This window comes from Equus quagga, chromosome 3 (assembly GCF_021613505.1).
Source record: "Equus quagga isolate Etosha38 chromosome 3, UCLA_HA_Equagga_1.0, whole genome shotgun sequence".
NCBI lineage: Eukaryota > Metazoa > Chordata > Mammalia > Perissodactyla > Equidae > Equus > Equus quagga.
In genome coordinates, this window is record NC_060269.1 from 149745062 (window position 1) to 149768502 (window position 23441).

Below are 23441 nucleotides of genomic sequence, written 5' to 3' on the forward strand. Positions count from 1 at the left end.
GGCCCCCGCCGTGCTGCTGGGCGCCGCGCTCGGCCTCGGTCTCGGCCTCTGGCTCGGCCGCCGCGCCGCCCGCGCGCGCTCGTGGCACCAGGTGGGTCGGCCGGGCGCGCAGCCGGGCGGGGCGTGGGGCGCACGGCGCGGTCCTCCTCGGCCCCGGGTGCGGGCTTCGCGCCTGCGCTCGGCGGCCACTTGAGCGTGGTCACGGGCTTTGCGCGCAAGCGGTCCTGCCCGGGGCGCCCCCTCTGCTCCGGGACGGGGCTGGAGTCAGAGATTTCAGAGGGAGGCGGCAGAGTGACAGAAGGGCACTGGCCTGGAGTGCCCAGAAGTGCCCGCTCCATCCGACTCCTCGGTGTGACCCTGGGCAGCCGCTAAAGCCCTCTGGGCCTCAATTTCCTAATCTGTAGCACCGAGGGTTTGGACCTGAGGCTGGCAGAGGGTCCCTGCTCAGCGTGGTGGACAGGAGGAGCGGGATTCTGGCCCCTGGGCGTCCATTCCTGCTTCCTCGCTGTGTGGGTCACCTAGCTCGGCTCTCTGGAGTCCCAGCTGCCCCCTGGTATGCGTTCATTCATTCATCCCTACACTGTTTGCTGAGCACCTTCTGCTGCCAGCCATGGGCCAAGGGGCTCTGACTCCACATCAATGAGCAGGATAGACCCTGCACTTGCCCCTGGGGGTTCGCAGCCTCCAGAAGGAGAGGGACAGATTACAGGTAAACATTGGATTGTAACACAGCCGCATGAGTTCTGTGATGGGGAAATGATAATGCCAGCCTTTAGTGAATGCTGACTGTGTGCCCGCAGTAACCTGAATTATCTTGTCAAATCCCCAAAACAGCTTTGTGACTTTGTGCCTTTAATGTCCCCATTTTGCAGAAGGGGAAACTGGGGCACAGAGAGGTTAAGTAATTTGCCGAAATGACAGCCGTGTGTCTAACCCCACGGCCACTGTGTTGTACGTGGATGGAGGTGGTCCCCGATGGGGGTTAGTGGATGTGTCCTGTGGCAGGTGTTATGGGGTGGGATGTTGTGTGGGGATATGCAGCAGGCGTTTGATCGGTGGTGGTGTGGTCGCTGTTTTACATCTTGCAGCTTTGACCTCCTTGAGGGATAAAGTCTGGTAGGATCTGAGATTAGGTGACGTGGTCTTGTCCCCCCATTCCTGGCCCATGTGGAAAGTCCAGCAGGTGTGAGCACGGGCTTTTTCACACTGCAGGCGACTTCTGGGGAGTGTTGTGCTGCAAAAGGGTGAGAAAGGCTGAAACTAAAATAGTGCAAGATGCTTGTAGGTAAGTTTGAGGTTGTGACATCCCGCTGGTGATGGGGAGGCACCGAGGGACACTGGCGTTTCATGTGAAGAGGGAAGTAGTCTGGCAGAGCCTTGGCTGGGTGCTGGGCCCCGTGCCAAGCGTTCGCCAGCGTTTGGTTCTCTGTCCTCACTCCAGGCCTCTGTGTGGAGAATTGTCCTTACCCCTACTTTCCAGGAGGGGAAATCGAGGCTCTGCCTGGTTGTTCTTTGTCTCAGGTCGCAGGATGAGTAAACGGTGGGGCTGGATTTCCATCCCCTGCTGTCTAAACCCCTAAGTCAGAGTTTTAATCATCTGCTACCTGGTGAGGTGGCAGTTAGTATCTGTCATAGTCTGTTCGGGCTGCTGTAACAGAAAGACCATAAACTGAGTGGGTTATAAACAGCAAGCATTTATTCCTTACAATTCTGGAAGCTGGAAGTCCAAGATCAGGGTGCCAACATGGCTGGGTTCTGGGGAGGGCCCTCTTCCAGATTGCAGACTGCGGACTTCTCACTCTGTCCTCAGAGAGTGGAAGGGTTGAGGGGTCTTTCTGGGACCTGTTTTGTAAGAGCACTGACCCCATTCATGAGGGCTCCACCCTCATGATCTAATAGCCCCACCTCCAGATACCATCGCCTTGGAGGTTAGGATTTCAACGTATGAATTGCGGGTGAGGGGGACAGGGACATTCAGACCAGAGCAGTAGCCCATACTGCAGCGGACTGAGCTGAGACTCGCAGGGCTTAACCGAGCTGCCTGGGCTTGCACAGCCGGTCAGTAACGCTGCACTGTCAGTTGAGGGTGGTGGTGGCTCAGACCAGGGCTGTAGCCCTCAAGGGCTGACGGGACTGCCTGTCCGTTTGGAGTAAACCTTGGCAACAACCTCCTTTCTGAGTGGACTCGTTTCCTCCGTCTCCTCCCTCTTGTCTCTTCTTTCTAAAATGCACATCTGACAATGTGACTCTGCTTAAAAACCTCCGGTGACTCCTGGATGCCTACAAAAGCTGATGTCTAGTTTCCAGCATGGTGCATAGAGTGGCTTACCTTCCCCGGGTGGCCAGCCTAACACACAGGTGCCCGTGCACCCACTGCATCCTGCTCTCCACCCCCCAGAATCTCCTTGATCCCCAGATGCCTCTGCATTTCTGTACATCTCTTCTCTGCCAGCAGGGACCTTTCTCTGCCCCTTGTCCCGCTCATCCTTCTGGACCCAGAGAGAAGACCACATAGGGAAGCTAGACCAGGCACTTCCTCCCCGATGCGTCCTGGGCACTCTGTCCTCTGGTCCAAGAGGAGCTCATCATTTTATCATGTACCACCTTCCCTTTGCTGTTTGCATTTAAGTTTCATTTCATCATAAAACTTTTTATTTGCTTCCAAGTTATACATGCATACCATTTAAGGTGCTGGTTTACAAGCAGCAACACCCCACCCATTTCTCACTTCTCAGAAGCCACTTGCCCAAATCTTCCAGCCGGTTGTTTTGGTAATTTTCTCCCCATTTGTAAATAACTTGCTTTCGTGGCTGCTTCTGTGTTTTCAGCTTTAGGCAGCGGCCATTGACTTCCCATCTGGCGGGGAGAGTGAGTTAGTCTCTTCTCTCCCCTCCTTCAAATATACGCCCACCCCAGCCACCACCAGCACCACTCTTCCTGTGTGTTTACAGGGTGATTTTGGTTAAATCAATATTCACTCTTTCCTTTATTATGCTTCTGTAGACATTTTTCACTGTAAGTCAGGGGCCAGCTATGATTATGATGACTTTCCTTTTTTGCACGTTTTATTTTCCCTGAAATTAGTAGTTACCCAGTTTTTTCCATTTGCTTAGAGTCTGTGTACTTACCATTTCTCTAACACTATACTCTCCCTATTTATGTCCATTTCCTCTCAAGACATTTGAATACATTAGGTATTTGACCAATTTAATCTTCTAGAAAAACCTCCCTCCCAGAAAGCTTCTGTCTCACTCCAACCTGAGCTGATTGCTCTCTAGAGCACTGTGCTCTCAGTGTGGCCTGTGGACCCGCAGCATCAGCCTCCCCTGGGAGCTGTTAGAAATGCCTATTCTTGGGGCCAGCCAGGTGGCGCAGCGGTTAAGTTTGTATGTTCTGCTTCGGCGGCCTGGGGTTCGCCAGTTTGGATTCCTGGGTGAGGACCTACACACTACTCGTCAAGCCATCTGTGGCAGGCGTCCCACATATAAAGTAGGGGAAGATGGGCATGGATGTTAGCTAGGGCCAATCTTCCTCAGCAAAAAAGAGAAGAATTGACAGCAGACCTTAGCTCAATAGCTAATCTTTCTCAAAAAACAAACAAGTAAATAATAGAAATGCCAATTCTTGGGCCCCAGCCCCACTCTTTGATGAAAATCTCTGGGGGTGGAACCCAGCAAGCTGTGTTTAACAAGCCCTCCAGTGATTTATTCTTAAAGTTGGAAAAGCAGCTGCTCTAGTCTTTTGCTGTCACAGTGGGACCTCTCGGGCCCAGCACCTGGGCCTTCCTCACTTCTCTCCTGGGTTGGCCCCCGTTTCAGGAGTCCCCTGCATTGTCTTTCTTGGCTAAATTCCTCATTTGAGTGGAGCACATCCTCTAGTAGCTTTCTGAGAAAAGGATGGATGGAACTTTCTTTGAGAACTTCTATGTCTGAAAATATCCGTGTTCTTCTATCTTTATTCTTAATTTAGTTAGAGTAGTTAGGTTACAGAATTCCAAGTTGGAAATAATTTTCCCCCAGAATTTTGAAGGCATTTTTTTCTGTTGTCTTCCAGCTTCCATTGTTGCTGTTGAAAAATTGAATTCTATTGTGACCCTTGGTACTTCGCACGGAAGCTCCTCTTCTTTTGTTCCTCTCTAGAGTCCTAAGGATCTTTTCTTTGCTCCCGTGTGTGAAATGCACCAGGATAGGTCTTGGTGGTAGTCGACTGCCCTCCATCGTGCTGTGCATTTGGAAGGCCTTTTCAATCCAGAAACTCATTGTCTTGATTTCTTTTTGATTCTTTTCCTTTTATAGGTTCTGTTGCTTCTTTCAAGAAGACCCGTCATTTTGTGGTTGAATTGGGCTTCTAATGATCTTCCTTCTCTCCTGTTCTCCATCTTTGTCTTTTTACACTGTTTTCTGGGAGACTTTTCTCAACTTTATACTTGCATTGAGTTGTTCGCAGTTTTAATTGTCAAGAGTTGTTTTTTGTCTTCGGAATGTTCTATGTTGGGGCTGGCCCCGTGGCCGAGGGGTTAAGATCACACGCTCTGCTTTGGCGGCCCAGGGTTTCACCGGTTCGAATCCTGGGTGCGGACATGGCACCACTCCTCAGGCAGCGTCCCACATGGCACAACTAGAAGGACTCACAACTAAAAATATACAACTATGTACTGGGGGATTTGGGAAGAAAAAGCGGAAAAAAAAAAGGAAGAAGATTGGCAACAGTTGTTAGCTCAGGTGCCAATCTTTAAAAAAAGAATGTTCTATGTTTATCCGATGCTGTTCTTATTTTGTGAGTGCAATATCTCCTCCTATCTCTCTGAGGATGTTACAATTGTTTATTTATTTGTTTGTGTTTTCTCCCCCCCCCCGCCCCCGCTCAGAGTCTGTTTCCTCCTTTTACTGGTTTTGGGGTTTTCTTTCCTATGAGAGTCTGTCCTCAAGTGGCTGCTGACCCTTGGCCTCCTGGTCATTTGTAACTGCAGAGCAAATTACCTGATGCTCCCTGATGAGGTTTTTGTCCTGGAGTTCTTCCTATAGGATGATCTGTCTGGGTCCTTCCCTGTGGAACCCTTGTACTGGTCACTATGACTGCTCAAGAGACAACCCCCAAATCTCTGGCTTTATCGTCTGCCCCCCTCTACCCCACCCCAGGCTGCTCCTGCCACGTAGGCTTCCCTGGATATGCTGAGCATGCTCCTGCCTCAGGGCCTTTGCACTTGCTGTGCCCTCTCCCTGGAATGCTCGTCCCTGAGATATCTGAATGGCTTGCTCTCTCAGGTCCTTCAAGTTTTTTCTCAAATGCCACCTTGCCCAGGAGGCCTTCCACTCCATCGCTCTCCATTCCCCATCCTCCGTTGTTTCCTCTATAACACTCATCACCTCTGACATACTGCACGTTTGCTTCTTTGTTTGTTTACGTCTCTCTCCTGTCACTGGAAGGTAAATTCTACGAAGGTGGGGGCTTTGTTAATTTTGTTCATTACTCTGGTCCCAGTGACAAGAATAAGGCCTGAAGATTTGTAGATGCTCCGTAACAGTTGCAGACTGAGTGACAAACTGCGATCTTTCTTCGGTTCAAAGATTAGATCCAAGAGCAGCCGGTGATCAAAGAGGACTGGAGGGGGGTCTCTGGCATCGCAGGATTTTAAATACAGTCAGTCGTTATGTTCTGTAAAGTCACCTCAAACACACAATTAGCAAACACTGACTCGCTGCTCCTGGGGGAACGCTCGGCCGGGTTTCTGCAGGGCTCTGGTCACGGCGTGTTCATTAACTGATCGACACCTGACCTTGTGTTCTGTGTGTTTCTGCTTAAAGACACGGTAGTTAATATGTATTGTTAATTTGTTGGCGCCATAACTCAGGCCTGCAGGAAGCTTATCTGATGCACGTGTTTTCTCCGTGAGGCGCATCACTGCCTTCTTGTGCCTGGGGACACTAGAGAGCTCTCAGCCATTTCAAACAGTGAAATCACAAACAAAAAAGCACAAAAATGCAGGGTGGGGGCGGAAAAGGCGCTCAGTAGAATGGGAAAAGGCTGCTTGTTTGCAGTAGGAGAGCTGAAACGGAAGGCGGAGCCTCGCCCAGTTCTATCCCGGTGGGAAACTGCACGTCAGGCAGTTTGAGCGTTTCACCGTTCTGCCCGCGTCCAGGAGTGACCACAAAAGCACCACGAGCATTGATTTCGGGGCTACAAATCAACTACTTCTGGGGCTTCTCAGGAGGGTGGCGCCTGCACAGTCTTGAAGGGTGTGTGGCCGACCCCAGGTGGGAGTGGGGGGCAGGGCACTGCACGCTCAGGGCCAGGCAGGGGCCCCGAGATTGCACACGGGACTGCTGGCAGGGAGGTGATGGCCAGAGTCACAGGGCACTAGGCTGCCGTCTCAGTGTGTTCCCTCCCTTCTTTGAACTTTAGAAAGACGACGCTCAAAGTCTGCTCAGGAACTTGGAGTCTAACGTCCAGACCCCCTTGGAAACCGGCTCCCCGCCCAGGAGGAGGAAGAGAGACGCACAGACCTCAAAGGACGAGGAGGCTGTGGACGTAAGCTGTGTGTTTGGGTGGGTTTGCTGAGGTGACGTTGGGTGTCGTCTGTCCCGCCTAGCAGCACAAATGTCAGACAGATCCCGTGTCCCAGTGGGCTTCTTTTTCTGAGGTATGATTTAGGCACAATAAAATGCACAGATTTTGAGTTTACAGTTTGGTGAGTTTTGACAAGTGTATACACCCCTGTAACAGAGACCCCACTCAAGAACGTTCTGTCACCCCAAAAGCTCTCTAGTGCCCCTTTCTAGGTAATCCCACCCCCCACCCCTTCTAGAGGTCGCCTCTGTTGTGCTTTCCATCTCCATGATTGGTTTTGCTGTTCTAGAACTTTCTATCAGTGGAATCCCATGCTTTCTTGTGCCTGCATTCCCTCGGCGTAATGCATTTGAGATTTATCCGTGTGGTTGCACGTAGCAATGATCCATCCTTTTGACTTGCTCAGTCCCTCCTGCAAACTTGCCACCGTATGGGTTGTTTCCAGTGTCTGGCTTCTCTGAATAAAGCTTCTGTGAATGTTTGCATATAGGTTTGCTTGTTTATTTGTTTTCATTTCATTTTATTTTAAGTAAATATTAAGTAGATAGCTAGGAGCAGGAGTTCTGGGCCTGATGGAGATGTTAAAAGATGGAATCTCCCTCTTCTTCCTCCCTGGCCCCCACTCCGTCCAGCCTGAGCTCCTGGATGGAGGGGCGTTTCTCCCACAGGTGGGATATTTCTAGTCAATTCCTGGTCCTCAGAAAGTACCGCAGACTCCAGTCATTCAGCCTCAATTGCCCAAAGGTAAATATAGGTATTTAGGTAGGTAAGCAGAAAGAGAGAGAGATCCTGGGAAAAGGGGAGAGACTGAAAGAAGTTTCTTTCTAGCCCCTGCTGAGGGCCAGACGTTTTCACACAGGTGGTTTTCAAGTGATGTGAACCCACAGCGGGGTTATCTCGTGCAATTCTCTCAGCAGCCCCTTGAGGTGGACCTTACTCAGATCCCATTTCCCCAGCGAGGAGTGTCCCATCCCACCTCTTCCAGATGTGTCTCCCGGAGGCTCAGGGAGATGGTTCCTCCCCCGAGTCCCAGAGGAGCTTTGGGTCTGTGTGGCCCCTGCCTGGGGAGGGCCGCTTCCCCCACACCCTGCTGCCCCGACACTCACGGTCATGGTCAGCCGCCTCCGCCCACCAGTGTTTTAAAACAAATTTCACCCAAAAGTTTGAAATCACTGGGGTGAAGCTTCTAGTTAAGCTGAAAAGTCAGTTTTCGAGGGTCCCCCCTGTGGGCACTTCCTGAGGCTTCTGGAGACAGCTTCCCTCGCCCACCCCGGCAGGACCCTGTAGAAGGGTTCGCTGCCCTCCCAGGCTGACCCGGGCCTGGAGCTGGGGAGAGAGCTCCCGGCTGATCCAGGAGCAGGGCTCGCTACAGTGAATCAGCATTTGCCGATGTGGCTGTGTGTCTCTAGCTTGTGCTCCCCGCCTCTCTGTTTCTAGGTGCTTGTGTCTCCGTGTGTGTGTGTATCAGTGTGTCTCCCTGTATGTCCGTCTCTCGTTTTTGTGTCTCTCCGCGTGCGTCTCTGTGGGCCTCTGTGTGAATCTGTGTGACAGTGTGGGTGTGCCTAGGGGTGTGTGGAGTCTCTCTGTCTGTTTCTCTCTCTTTTCCTCATCTGTCTCTCTCTATCCCTCTGTCCCCCTCCCTCCATGTTATTAAAACCCTGCTCACAGAAATGAAAACATATGTCCGTGCAAAAACTTGTGCACAGATGTTCCTAGCAGCACTATTCACAATAGCCAAAAGGTGGAAACACCCCAAACATCCATCAGCTGACGGACAACTAGACAAAATGTGGTCCATCCATACAGTGAAGTACTATTCAGCCGTAAAAAGGAATGAAGCCCTGACACACGCAGCAACATGGATGAACCTGGAAGATATTGTGCCAGCTGAAAGGAGCCAGTCACAAAGGTCCAGAATCCCAGAACCCAGTCTCAGCTCTGCCACCTGTTTGCTGTGTGATGTTGGGCAAGAAGCATAACATGTCTGAACTTCGGGTCTCTCAGCTTTACAGTGACAGTAACGATGCTGGGCCCCCGGGGTCACCATGTGTTAACTCTGTGAACATTCCTGCTCAGCTGATGTGTGCAGCGGAGCCTAGCCCTTCGACCTCCCCAGAAGGCCAACTCGTTTTTTCTACCTAGTAATGTTTTACCTGTTAACTATTTGGCTATGCCTACCCAATGCCCATTTTCGAGCTAATAATTGCCAAGGGCTAAGTTAAAGATCTGCCCGTTCCGGTGAATGGGCGTGCCGCAACGCCCTGCCATCTGCAGCCTGAGCTGGTCAGGCAATGGGCAGGGCTGATTTCAACAGGGCAGGGTGAGCTGTAACTCCGACAACCTCGAAGGCACAGAAAACCAAGGCATTTGTCTCTTGTGCCACTCCTTGCGTGAACTCTGTTTTGATAAATAGCTCATGTCAGCCAAAAACAAACGGAAGATTCCAGCAGGCTCTGAGGCGTGCTGTTCCGCAGCCTTGGAGCTCTCCGTCCCATCCTTCTGCTTTGGAGGAGGGCGGGGCGGTGTCTCCTTTATGGACGCATTTGTGTGTTTGCTGAAAGAACACCTCTGTGTCGGTGAGTGAAATGGCTTTTCTTTTCCTACAATTACACTTTAACTAATTTTCTGAATCATTGCATTGCTTCAGCTGAAGAAGTTTTATATTGTAAATTTTCACTACAACCAATTTTCTGAATAATTGTATTGCTACGGTTGGGGAGATTATCAGAATTTGGAGGACGTATGAACTTAAGAAGAAGAGCTGTAGGGGCCGGCCCAGTGGCGCAGCAGTTAAGTTCACACTTCCCACTTCGGCAGCCCGGGGTTCACTGGTTCGGATCCCGGGTGTGGACCTATGCACAGATTGTCAAGCCGTGCTGTGGCAGGCATCACACATATAAAGTAGAGGAAGATGGGCACCAATGTTAGCTCAGGACCAGTCTTCCTCAGCAAAAAGAGGAGGATTGGCAGCAGATGTTAGCTCAGGGCTAATCTTCCTCAAAAAAAAAAAAGAAGAATAGCTCTAAAAAACTAAAAACGATGGATCCTGTTCAGGTAGCAGAAGCCTGTTCACTCCTTGATTCCCTTTGCCAAGTGCTTCTAGCTCGCTCCTCCCCCGACAAACGCCGTGACCGTCATCGGGTCTGCCCCTGTGGGGAGTGCAGTCTGCAGGCGGGTGGGATGGAAAAGCCACCGCGTCCGGAGGTTCCCCCGTGGCTGGAGGAAAGCTGTTGCTGGGATTGTGTTGTTAATGCACGTGCCCAGACTCTGCTGCCAAACATCTCAGGCGGACCACAGCACCTACGTCCTTCCTTCTTATAATTACGTTTTTCACATTAAGCACAATTTTGTTTTGTGTCTCCTCTTTTGAAGGTGAGCCCCTGGAAGGCGGCGGCTGTGCCTTCACGCCTTTCACTCTCTTCTTTCTTCTCACTCTGTAAGAGGTTTAAGGATGCACAGTGCCCTTTCTGCTTTAGCATCTCTCCTTGAGCAGGTATGCCTCCATCCGGACATCAGCCAAGGCCCGCTTCACAGGCACATGGCCAGTGCAGTCACACAGGCCCTGGGCGCAGTCGAGCCCCAACCCTGGTTTCTGGACTCTGCTGTCTTGAAATTCTTAACCATTTTTTAACAAGACCCCCCCCCACCCCCACCTTCATTCGGCACTGGGCCCACAAATTATATAACCAGTTCTGAAGTCAGCCGTCCTAGTCTGACTGCCACTCCTTGCTCTTGTACCGACACAGCTTCCAGCAGAGAGTGGGACAGGATGCTGGGGGCTGGGGGCAGGCCGTGCTCTGCTCCCTCGGATCAAAGGACAGCCAGGAAGGGTTTAAGCCAGGCAGTGATAGGGGCTGCATGTTTAGAAGCTCACTTCGTTACCCTGTGGAGAATGGCTTGGAAGGTGTGGACCTCTGAGCCTCGCTCTGCTTCTCCATAAAATGGGGTGATCATAGTAGCACCAGCCTCCCCACACTGATGGTCATGTGATAATTAAATGAGCCAATGTGCATTAAGTGCCTGGCACACAGGTGGGGAGCCCGCTAGGAGGCTGGCACACCCTTCAGGGTCACTGTGGTGGCGGCTTGGGCCTGGGCTGTGGATGTGAGAGACATTTAGGAGGTGAAGTTGATGAGATTTTGGTTGATTGGACGTGGTGGGTTGGGGTGTGGGAGTGACAAAGCGCCTCAGGGTCTGACTTGTGTCCCCGGGGCTTAGTGAAGCCATGCCCAGGGCTGTCTCCTGAACCCCTACTTCCCTTTAATTTCGTGGCTCACACTCTTGTTCTTATTGGTATCATGTTGAAGGAGACTGAAGGGTGTCAGCTAAAGAGGAGGGACTCTGGAGCCAGGGAATCTGAATTCAAATCCCAGTTCTGGCGTTTATTAGCTGTGTGACCTCAGGCACACAGCTTAACCTCTCTGTGTCATCTTTCCCATCTAGGGCATTGAGACAGCAACCTCTGTGGCAGGGTCCTTGGAAACTTCAGGAGGTAGCATGTGTTGGGAGTCTTCCCCCAGTCTTGTCATCTGTTTTTTCAAATCATAAGCCATAGATAGAAATGATAAGAACCCGGGCCCTCGCCCTCCCTCCCTGCTCAGAAGGGCATCACGGTGAAACCTCCTTGGAGACCTATGTGGGCCACCTTGCCAGCTTAGTCAGGTGCTGTCTCAACAGCCCACATTATAAAGAAGTGCTCAGTCCTTCTGTATTCCCCGTGACAAGATGTCCTATGCTCGTTCTTCAAGATTTGGCTGAAAAGCGTTGAAATAGATGCGGATGCAGTTTTTGCCTGTCTGCCCGTTCCTGACTGTTGAGCAGAGATTGCACACGGTCCGGAGTGCCAGCGCCTGACTTGTCTGCAGGCCGGCCTTCATCCACCGGCTGGTTGTTTCCAAAGCATCTATTCAGCACTGACTTCACCACGTGCCGAAGGGCGACCCTACCAGGAAAGAGACACAGGGAGGATGTGGGGGTGGAGAGCAGGGATGAATAAGTCTGTCCAGCTACGGTCAGGGCGGGCTTCCCGGAGGAGGTGGCTCCTGAGCAGGGTTTGCAGCAGCTCCTTACACCACTGCTTACAGCTGCCCACTGCTTTGCTCCTTTCTGTTCCAGCTGCTCTGCTGGGTGCTTCATCTGTGCCGTCCTGGGGGCGGATGTGCGTCTGTGACTGTCTGGGAAGACTGAGGCTCAGAGAGGTTACAAACTGGCCCAACCACTTCTTTTTGTTTAAGGGTCTGACCCAAAGTCCTGTGTGACTGTTGCCACGTGTAAGTGTTTATACCCCTGAGGATGCTAAAATTATTCTGTGTTTTCTTTTTCCACTAAGAGGTGTTCATGATTTTTAGGAAAACTCTTGTTAATTACTGTTATGTTATTTAAATCCTTATTTCTTCCAAAGCTAAAGACTTGGAATTAGTGAAGAATGTGCTGTTCTCTTCTGATACATCTATCCATCCATCTCTCCACCCATCTGTACCTCCATCCATCCCCATCCGTCCATCCATCTATCCATTATCCATCCATCTATCCATCAGCCATCTGTCCGTCCATCCATCCATCCATCCATCCATCCATCCATCCATCCACCTATCCTCCTACTTATGCATCTATCTGTCCATTCATCTGTCTATGCATTCATCCACCCATGTGTCCATCTGTCCATCAATCTGTTCATTCATCTGTCTGTCCACTCACCAACCATCTACCCATTCATCCATCCATCCACCCATCCCTCTAGCAAGTGAACACTTACTTGGATCTAAATGTGTCTGTTATGGTCCCTTCCCGAGGCCACTGTCAGAAATGCGGTGTGGCATTTTAGAAACTCTTGGTGGTTTATCCTTCATTTTATGGAACGTGCCATTTGTTCTCTTTCCTTCCCAGGAATGTGGGCCGTCTTTCAACAGCAACATCACGGCATTTGCACTGAAGGCGAAAGTCGTCTACCCCATCAATCAGAAGTTCCGGGTGAGGGTCCTGAGCTCCGTCTTAGAAATGCGATTGTGCAGTAATGGACTAGAGATGAGGGCAGAAATAGCGGGATTCAGTGTGGGGGTTTGGTCCTAGCTGAGGGTTTTATGGCAGCTCATTGTAGTAGGGGTAACTTCGAGGCTTTGTAACTGAGCAGAACTTTAGGGTTAATCCGTGTTGTGACAGCTGTGCCGGGGATGGGGTATGTGCGAGCTGCAACAGCGTGAGGAATTCCTGTGGTCTGTGGTGTCCCATGGTGTCCCAGAGACACCAGGTGATGGCACCTTGGGGCAGCTTCCGCCCTGCTCTTTTAACACTAATGCAAATACTGACACCGGCACAGTTACTAACGCTGATCCTCACTCTCAGGCCCCAGGACCAATGCCAGCAGCTGACACTTTCTCAACACTTACGTGGGGCTGGCGTTAGGCTAAGCATTTCTGGTGCATTAGGTGTTGCAGCCTGCAGTATTCCTGTAAGATAAATCACACAGTCGTGCGTCACTTACAGACCAGGGATGGGCTCTGAGAGATGTAGCATTAGGTGATTTTGTCCTTGTGTGAACATCAGAGTGCACTTACGCAGACCTAGATGGCACAGCCCACTGCACACTGAGGCTGCAGTGCTAATCTATGGACCACCATTGGCTGTGCCGTCCGTCGCTGGCCGAAATGTCGTTATACAGCACGTGACTGTATTGTTATCACCACTGTACACGTGAGGAAACTGAGGCCTGGAGAGGCTAAGGACCTGTCCCCGGTCACACTGCAGGAAGTGGCAGGGCCAGAGTCAGACCCGCTCACCTGGCTGCAGGCCTCCCACCGGAAGCCAGGTGTTCGTACCTGTGGCCAAGAGTTTTGCAGAGAGCGGCATATTCATGTGCTTCCCAGAGCCCTCGGCCTGTGAGATGCTCTGTGAGGAAAAGAGTTCCCTGGGCAAGTCAGTCAGGGAGCACGCTCCTGCTCTCCTGGCAGCAGAGAGTCTGGGCCCCGGGGGTCACACAGACTCGGTCCTAACTCCCGTCTCTGCCCTGTACTCTTGGCCCTGTCCTGGTTTCCCAGGGCCTCAGTTTCTTCATCCATGAAATGGGGGTCACAGGCCCTCCTGCCTCACCCAGTTGTTTTGAGGGATCCATGGGGTAACAATACATGTTCGACTTATTAAATTATTACTTGCTTTTGAAGACAGCCAGAGCATATTGAAGGCTCTGAGAATTCCTGCACCAAAGAAACGATTCCGCCCTATTTAACACAGACTTTCCCAAATTAGTTTTTCTGTGGAACCCTTATGGTGCGCAGTAACTGGTGATAGTTCGTGGAGCTGTTCCCCAGAACACACATGGGGAACCCCTCCTCCACTTAGCTGCCCGGTGGGTGGATGAAGGGGCAAAACTCCCAGACCAGGGGCATTTATTCATCATTTACCGCCACTGCTGGGCAAGCTCTGTGGCGGGCATTGCAGATTATCTGCACCCTGGAGGCCCTCCCAGTGTAGGCGGAGATTGCAGGACAGTGCGTGGTAACAGGCAAGACAGAAATGACCAAGGGCCCCTGGAACCCGGCGTGGGCTGAGCCTGGGTGCCGAGGAAGGAAGACTCCAGGGTCTGTGTCTGGAGGGAGGGCTGCTCCAGCCAGCAGATGGTGAGTCAGAGGTGTTTCAGGCAGCGAGACCAGAGTCCGGAAAGGCCCAGGAGTGTGGAGGACCAGGCGGGTTTGGCACTGGCAGCCGGCTCAGTGCTGCTTGGCCACACACATCCCGGGGCAGGGGGAGATGAGGCTGGACAGAGGTGGTGGCTGACCTTTGCTGAGCCCTCCAGCTGTGCCAGGCACTAGGCTGTGACCTCGTGTGGTCATGGCAGTGCATGGGGCTTGAGTTCCTTGATAAGGAGCTGTGAGCCTGTCCTAGGGCAGTGAGGAGCCACCTCGAAGGCCTTGGGGCAGGAGGGTTGAGAAGAGCTATGTGGTCAGCAGGTTAGTGGATGGAGCAGGCCGGGGGTCTAGACAGCAACGAGAGGTGGGGCAGGGCAGGCAGGCTGCCGTGGAGGAGGCCAGAGCTGGCAGCCGAGTGCGGGGTGCAGGTAGGCCAGTGGGGAACAGATCCAGGCTGATAGCTGAGGCGTGGGAGCCTGTGCAGAGCAGCTGGCCTCCTGGGGACAAGGGAGGGGACAAGAGCTGTGACGCGGGTCCCTGGGCATAGGTGTCACCATGACCATGTCCGCTCACAGCCCTCCCCACTCTGCCGCGGCCAGACCTTCCTGGAGCTGCCGTCGCGTATCGCTGGTGGAATGGCTGAAATAAAGTCGTGACAGGTGGACTAAGTGTGCTTTCTCTCCCGCCGCCCCAGCCTCTGGCCGACGGCTCCTCCAACCCGTCTCTGCACGAAAACTTAAAGCAGGCTGTTTTGCCAAACCAGCCGGTGGAGGCCGCCCCTTCCAGCAGCCTGGGGAGCCTGAGCCAGGCCGAGAAGGATGACTGCAGCTCCTCATCCAGCATCCACTCGGCCACCAGCGACGACAGGTTCCTCAGCCGCACCTTCCTCCGGACAAACAGCTTCCCCGAGGCGCTGACCTGTGAGAGGTGAGGAGGGGGCTGGATGGCGGATGCAGACCAATGGGCCGTTCATTATCAGAAGAGAAAACAGAGGCCCAGAGAGGTTAAGTGACTCAGCCACAGACACACAGCATCCCAGTGTCACGGCTGGAGCCCCATATCCCTCTGTCACGTACTGTGTGATTAGGGCCAGAGTGGGCTTACGGAGTCAGGCTTGAGCCCTGGGGAGAGACCTCAGGGGTGCCCTGTTTAATCATCGACGTGCCCTGTGCATTGCACAGCAGGAGCTCACACTGATTGAGTGCCTTCTGTGTACTGGGCAGAGGGCTAAGCCCTTTGCAGGGATTAATTATCACATGAGCACGAGGACCAGGTCTGTCTTGTTCAGTACGGTGTCCATGCCTATTGCTCCGTGGAAGCCTGGGACAGGCTCAGTGATGAGTCGATATTAATCAATCAATGAATTAATTCCTCCTAACAACACTATGTGGTAGGGGCTGTTATTATTCCCATTTTATGAAGGATATTGAGACACAGAGAGGCTGATGACTTGCCCAAAGTCACACAGCAGGTGAGTGACGGAGCTGGGTTTGACCTCACCACCTTATCTCCAAAGCCCTCACTCTAAATCACCCAACTGCGCAGCCCAGAGCAGGGCCTGGCACACAGTGGGTGCTCAAGAGACTCGGGCAGCAGGTTCCTGCATTGGTCCTCAGGCCTCTCTCTGCTCTGCGGGTCGGTGAGTCCGAGGGCCCCTGGGTGAGATGACCCAGGCACGGGCTTGGCTCAGGGCTGTAGGAGGAGTGGCCCCGAACCCTGAGCTTGGTGTGGACCCTGGGGGTGGCCTAGGAAAGGGGGACGTGGTTGGACAGGAGCCTTCTTGGCTCGGCCCGGCTGCCTCGGAAGGGCTGTGTGTGAGCTTCCGGACTGGTGGCCTCGTGACAGTGTGGGTGGGACTATAGTCCTTTAAAATGCATCTTCCTTGGTGGGAGAAAAGGTCATAGGCCTTTATTTACACCCTGCCACCTATCTGCCCTGTGACCATGTGGCTGTCGAGTTCCTGACTCAGTTTCCTCATCTGTAAAATGGGCGAGAGAATGTCTCCGTGGTGGCACTGAGGAAAGGTGACAGTCACACTAGAAATGAAAATGTCTGGGGAGGAAGTGTCCTTTTCCTCTCACCTTTTGTCTGCTCCTGTGTTTTGTCCTTGATGTCCCAGCGACCGTTCCTTTCCGGTCACGAGTGGGTTTCAAATAGCTCCTTTGAGTCCTCTTCTAAATCTTAGGGGGTCGTTAGGAATCTCTGCGGGTGCAGAATCTAGAATCCGGAGCCAGGATGCACGGCAGCTTGTACTGAGCAGGGGTGTGGCTATACGCTGTCACTCTCCCCACTTCGAGTCCTCTAAAAATCCCTGCTGTTTCTCCCTCGATTTTCAGTGTAGACCTCGACTTGTGCGTCTACAGCCTGCACTTGAGAGAGCTGCTGCGCGTGGACGCGGCGCTGAGGCAGGAGAAGCACATGGTAGGTGGCGAGGCGAGCTTTCCTCTCGTTCCTGGGAGGGGACTGGGAGACGAGGCTCCCTGTGCACTGAGTCCTGGAGACCCTCAGGGACCGGGTCTCGGCCACCTTGGAGCCGCCACAAATGGAAGGGAGGGCGGCATTGGGCATCCGACCACAAAATGGAGAAGCAATTCGTGGCTGCTGACGGGGCACGGGCTTCACTGTAACCAGAGCTGTGGGGTTGAGCAGAAAAAGGAGGGCCTGCTGGCAAGGCATGCCTCCTGAGGGAGAAGATGCAGAGGTTTCAAAGAGAGCAGTGTTCTTAAAGGAAGATGATAGGGAGAGTGATACAGTCATGCCTCACTTGACGACGGGGACACTGTCTGAGAAACGCGTCATTAGGCAATTTTGTCGTTGTGCGAACATCGTAGAGTGTGACTTAGACAAACCTAGACGGTGTAGCCCACTACACACCTGGGCTATGTGGTACTAATCTTATGGGACCACGGTCATATGTGCGGTCCGTCGTTGACTGAAATGTTATGTGGCACGTGGCTGTATTTATGAGCACTAACTTTCTGGAGCGCTTACTGTGTGCTAGGCCCTGGGGGTGTTACACAGGTGGTTCCCTTTAAACCTCACAGCCTGGAGAGGTGGGCGCCATTATTATCTCCACCTTACAGTTGAGGAAACTGAGGCAGAGAGAGGAGGACTCGCCCAAAGTCATAAGGATCTAAGTTGGAGCCAAGATGGGACATAGTAGCTTTTTGTTTTGTTTCGTTTTGCTGAGGAAGATTTGCCCTGAGCTAACTTCCTTTATTTTGTATTGGGTTGCCGCCACAGCATGGCCACCAATAAGTGGTGTAGGTCTGTGCCTGGGAACTGAACCCAGGCCACTGAAGTGGAGCACGCCAAACTTAACCACTAGGCCACGAGGCTGGCCCCCATTTTGTACCTTTTTCTAGGCATGTGTTCTCTGAGTCATGAAGGAGAAGTCAGAGCCTTTGGTGTCAGGCAAACAGGACTAGTCTCCCCCAGATGCACGTGGTCTCTGAGTGAGCAATCTGCACTGGACGGGAACTACAGGAAGTCAGAGAGATGAGGCCCACTGTAGCCATGGAGCCCCTCTGGGGTTAGCCTGGCGTCAAGGGCACAGGGTTAAAGAGAGGAGCTGTTTCTCCCTGATGCACGTTCTCTGAATTATTGAAGGAGGCGTAAGAGCTGCAGTGAGGAGGGAGGAGAGAGGCTGTTGGAAAGAGAAAGGGAGAGTAGAGATGGAGAGAGTGACAGAGAGGTGGAAGCAGGGACACAGACAGATGCGCCCATGAGGCGCTTCCTTATAAACTCGAGAAAGACAAGAATGTTGTTGAGGATACAGCAAAAAGAAATGTGGGCCCTGAGTGAGCAGGGTGGGCCTTGTCGCCAGGAGCTGATGTTTGCAGCCATAAGTCATACTAGGATTCCAGAAATAGAGCCTGTTCTGCAGCCTCCCACCCCCAACACCCCTGCAAAGGCCCATGGACGTGAGTCACTGCCCACCTGCCACTGCAGCCTGCTTTCATGTGGCCACACCTGGGCCGCTTAGGGGCAGGTAGCCCTGGTGGTTTTCACAAAGGCTCTGTGCTGGCTGGAGGGTCGATTGTTTCTGTGCTCGGAGCCCCATCCTGCTTACGAGTGACATGGTCCTGGCTGGCCTCGTCCCTGGAGCGGCCAGTGAATGCCCACAGGGGAGCAGCCCACTGTCTGGAGAGAGCATTGGCCGTCGCCATCTGCCCGTCTGCTCTGTGGGCAGCCTCCCCTCCCTGCCGGGGGCAGCCCTGGAACTAGGGGATTCCTCCTGGTGCTGGAACAGTCTCTGTCTCAATGTGGCAGTGGATACATGAGTCTATAGATGGGGTAAGATTGCACAGAACCCCACACATACGCACAAGTGAGTGCGTGTAAACATGGGCGAAAACCAAGTTACATCTGTAGTTAACTGTAGTGGACCGTGTACTTAAAGGAAAATACAAAACTATGTCTTTTAGGAAAAAAAAACATAGGAGAAAACCTTTGGGTTCTCGACCCAGCCAAAGAGTTCTTAGAATTAACACCAAAAGTGTGACTCATGAAAGGGAAAACTAATAACTTGAACCTCATCAAAATTAAAAACTTGTGCTCTGCAAAAGACCCTGTTAAGAGGATGAAAAGAATGAGAGAAAACATTTGCAAGCCGCATGTCAAGAGAGGACTTGTACGTAGAATATACAGGTACCTCTGAAACCTCCGTAGACGTAAGCGAACAATCCAATGAGAAAATGGGAAAAAGACACAAACAGATATTTCACCAAAAAGGATATACAGTTGGCAAGTAAACACACACAAAGCACATGAGAAGCCCTTCACTGTCATTGAGCCATTAGGGGAATGCAAATTAAATCCACAATGAGATATGACCGCACATCTATCAGAATGGCTAAAATACAAAATAGTGACAACACCAAATGGCTGATGAGGAGGTGAAGAAACTGGATCACTCAGACGTTGCTGGTGGGAATGTAAAATGCCGCACTGGAGAACAGTTTCTCATGAAACTAAACGTGCAATTACCAGGAGACCAGCAATTGCAACGTCCAATTACCAGGAGACCAGCAATTGCACTCTTGTGTCTTTATCCCAGAGAAACACCTTCACAAAAAACACTGTACGTGATGTTCCTAGCAGCTTTGTCATAGCCCCAAACTGGGAATACCCAGGTGTCCTACACTCAGTGATTGCTTAAACTCATTGTGGACACAGCGCCCTTGGACTTCACTGGGTGTCCCCATGGATGAGAGGACCCTTCTTGGGTTAGGGGACGTCTCCATCCTTCGAGACAGGAGGTGGAGTGGATGACTTTACACATCCCGGTTCCAGACAACTGTCCCTCTGGTTCTTTCCACAACGGAGCAGCCCGCTTTGCCTTTTGTATTTTCTTGACTCAAATGGAAATGGGGACATGGGGGGCTGGTAAGGAGTAGGCATCTAATGAATATTTGTTGAATAAATGAAGGCAGAAGAAATGAAGCATTTTTCTTTAAAAGCTTCATGAAAATGTAATCTGTTGTAGGCCCTTGTCATGATTTATAATCTGAGTTCTTTTCCTATGGCAAAAAGTGTGTGTGTGTGTGTGTGTGTGTGTGAAAAGAGAGGAGAGGAAGAGGAGGAAGAGAGGGAGAATGGAGGGAGATGCTATCATTTAAACCTTTCTCTTCATTATATTTCCTTTTCTGGCAATAGATGTTTATTCAGATTTTTAAAATGTGCCTCCTTGACCTTTTTCCTAAAAAGAAGTCTGATGATGAGTTATACCAGAAGATTCTTTCAAAACAAGAAAACGTAAGTCTTCAACCTATATTTCAAGATAATTTAAAAATAGTTCATGACGATATATAAATCGTAATATGATATGAAACTCTTTTCGCTTTCATGTATAAAAATAGTTTATTACAATATGCACTTTTTAACACAATATAATTATGTATAAAAGTATGTGAACAAATATAAAAATGGGAATGTATATTATTAAAATTTGATAAAATATTGGGAGCAGAAAAAAAGAGAAGAATGTTGGTCATATCCGCTACTCAAAGAATTTTGGCTCATACCCTTTAATGTCATCTTCTGCACAAGTTTGGGGTATTTTTAAAAATGTAATTTGTTTATTGGTTGTAACTGTTTCTGCTAGTTTACATTCTTCTCTTCTCAGCCTTTTATGCAGAGTTTATATTGTTACTGTGCAGCAAAACAAGTCAGGGCTTGGCATCAGACTGGTGGAGGTTGATATCCCAGTTCTATCTTTCACAAACTCTCAGAATCCTAGATTCTTCCTTTGTGCAATAGGATAGTAATTCCTGTCCTGTGGAATTGCAGAAGGGATAAGAGAAATGTGTATGAAGCACCTAGCAAAGGAACAGTTAGACCCTGTGTACATGACAGCTGTCAACATCCTTGTTACCATGGCTGCCACAACAACCATCTTCATCTTCATCATCATCAGTATCATTGCCATCATTATCATTTTATTATCACAGCCATCACCACCACTACTGCCATCATCATCGTCTTCATTGTCATTGTTGTTGCCATCATCTTTATCATCATCATCAGTCATAATCATTCTTATTACTGCCCTCACCACCATTATCATTATGTTCATCATCATCCTCATTATCACCACCATCACCATCATCTTCCTCCATCATCGTCATTGTTGTCATCATTCTCAGGACCACCATCACCACTGTTATCTTCATGATAGTCATCGTCGTCATCCTTATTACCACCACCATGACTTCTGGGGGATTGGAAGGGAAGGTTTCTTCCCTGCTCCTCTGGATTCTGTGGAGGAGGATTAATCAGTACACCCCAGAGAGGAGGCGGTACGTCATCATCTTCATCATTGTCATCATCCTCAGTGCCACCACCGCCATGTTTGTCATCATTAGGAAGTGCACATGGTGCTTTTCACGTATTATTTTGTTTAGTCTTCACCACAGCCCTGTGAGTAGCCATTATTATTTTTGTTTGCAGCTGAGGACACAGGTCGCTGAGTTTCAATGACTCTCCAACAATGAAAACAATGATAATGGTGGTGATACTAATAATATACTAGTAACAATGAAACAGCGTCCTATGGGAAAAATAAGAGCTCTGCAGTCTGCAGACCCGGGATCAACTCCCACCTCCGCCACCTACTGAGCGTCTTAATTATAATAGTGGCTCCTGTTTACTGAGAGGTAGTCTGGCCAAGTGCTTTAAATGGGTACTTTCAATTAATGCTCAAAACTTCTAGAAGAGGACGAGAAGTGCTCTGAAATGGCAGCTCCTCTTTGGGGAGACGCAGCCTGATGCCTGCAGTTGGAAGAGTGGGTACCTGGAGTCAGTGGGGCTGAGGGACCAGGCTAAGCTGCAGTGCTCACTTCCTGCTTTTGAATCCGCCAATCAAATGCATATCACTTCCTCCCTGGGGCGCAGTAAGGAATCCTTCCCCCGGAAACCAGAAGAGTGGGGAAGAAACGTTCCCTCCCAACGTCCCAGATGTCATGACATTTTCCAGGACTTCATGAGGATTGAAAGATACTATGTCATTGTTTTTTAATTATGGTCTATTTGAGGAGGCAGGGAGGGATATAGAAAATAATCCAATATTCTTGGGGATCTATGTTTCATGAGAAAAATAGTTTTTTATCATCAAATTTTAAGTAGGATAATGTCCAGAGAATTTAATTACAGCTAAGAAATATTTCATGATAATGTCATAAAAAATAAAAGCATTTCTTTTTCTAGAATTTGAGATACATTCCGGTTTTTTTCTTTGCCTCTTTTCTTTCTTTTGTTTTTTTCAGGACTTGGAGGAATTAGAAAAGGGACTTCAGGTCAAACTGTCAAACACAGAAATGTTGGGTGCTGCTGATTCTGAATACACCACCCTGGCAGACGTGGAGAAGAAGGAGAGAGAGTACTCTGAGCAGCTGATAGATAATGTACGTGCTGGGTTTTCTTCCCTCTATAAAAACCTTGGTTTCGGGCACAGTTGAGTTGGTGAGATTAAAGAGATGGCACCTAGAAGCATGTTTAATACTCGAATTCCCTGTCGTGTCCTGCCCCGGAGCCAGGGATCCAGTTTCTGAAGTTAAGCCATAGAGAAGATATAATTAAGGGGCCAAGATTTACAGAGGGAGTCTTTTTAAATTTTTTTAATGAATTCCTCTTGTTTAAATTTTAGATTAGATCTTTTATCATTCAAAGCAAAGATTGCTCTAAGCCTCTGTCATTATCGCTCTGTGGGTTGGAGCAGATGCTTGCTGCTAACTTCTCAAACTCGAAACATCACTCATAAAAGCATGTTTTAAATTCCAGAGAGGAAGGCTTCCTTCAAACAGGTCTTTTTCACTTTGGGGTTCCACTACCCCCTGTTCATATGTTATGTATTACACAAACATTTCCTGGGCACCCAGGCATTGTACTGGAACACTGGGGATTCAGAATGAACTTAGACCCGCCCTACTGGAGAGATGCTCAGTCCAACCTCGTTAGGGGACCGACAGGTGAGCAGGTGAGGACTTGCTGAGTTATAAGTGTTGTGACAGATGAAAACATGGGGAGGCTGGGGCACAGTGGAGAGAGAAAGTCATTTTCCCACAGGGTTAGGAAAGTCTTCGTAGAAGAAAGGACCATCAAGAGACTTTGGAAGAAGTGTGGATGGATGCTGGCCGGTGGGCAGGAGAAGCAGGCAGAGCAAGACAAAGCCAGAGATCTGGTCTGAGGGCTTGCATCTCATGCCAAGGAGGTGGGGGTCCCTGAAAGTCTGCAGCAGAGGGTGGCCTGGTCCCATTTTTGTTTTAGAAGGATGCTCTCAGCCACTGTGTGGAGGATAGCTAAGAGCTTTTGAGTTAGTTCAGTAGGAATTTCGTGAAGGCAGTTGCAGTAGAGATGGAGAAGTAAGAAAAAGTGGGAGAGCTGAGAGGGTGGTTTGTAATGAGGTGGGGTGGGGAACGGGTGTAGAGGCTCAGTTCGACAGAAATAAGGACCCCAGAATGAGAAGCAGGTTGGGAGGGGAGATGGTGAGTTCTGGCTTGACATCTTGAGGAGATGCCTGAGGATGGAGAGTCTCCACTAAGCTGAGGTAGGAGGACATGGAGAGCGAGGGTGCCCGTGGAACATCTTGTCCATGTCTGCATGTTTCAGGCAGAGGATTCATAATTCTCATAAGATTCTCTAAAGTCTTGGCAAACTCCCCAAATGGAGAAGCACTGGTGTGGGAGTGTGTGTGGAAGGGGTAAAGAAAGGAGCCTTGATGGCATGAACTGCCAACTAGAGGCAGATGAAGGG

General features: G+C 50.4%; 1 protein-coding gene across 1 annotated transcript in view; it reads left to right on the plus strand.

Annotated features, from left to right (window-relative positions):
* Positions 1-4: 4 nt before the first annotated feature.
* EVC (EvC ciliary complex subunit 1) overlaps positions 5-23441 on the plus strand; it is a gene marked incomplete at its 5' end in the record, with an annotated part of 77123 nt that continues 53686 nt past the window's right edge. The window contains 7 exons of the mRNA XM_046655785.1: positions 5-91; positions 6403-6528; positions 12454-12537; positions 14884-15116; positions 16526-16610; positions 19848-19946; positions 21956-22093. Coding sequence (XP_046511741.1) covers positions 5-91; positions 6403-6528; positions 12454-12537; positions 14884-15116; positions 16526-16610; positions 19848-19946; positions 21956-22093 — 852 coding nt within the window. The remainder of the gene's footprint in view (positions 92-6402; positions 6529-12453; positions 12538-14883; positions 15117-16525; positions 16611-19847; positions 19947-21955; positions 22094-23441) is intronic.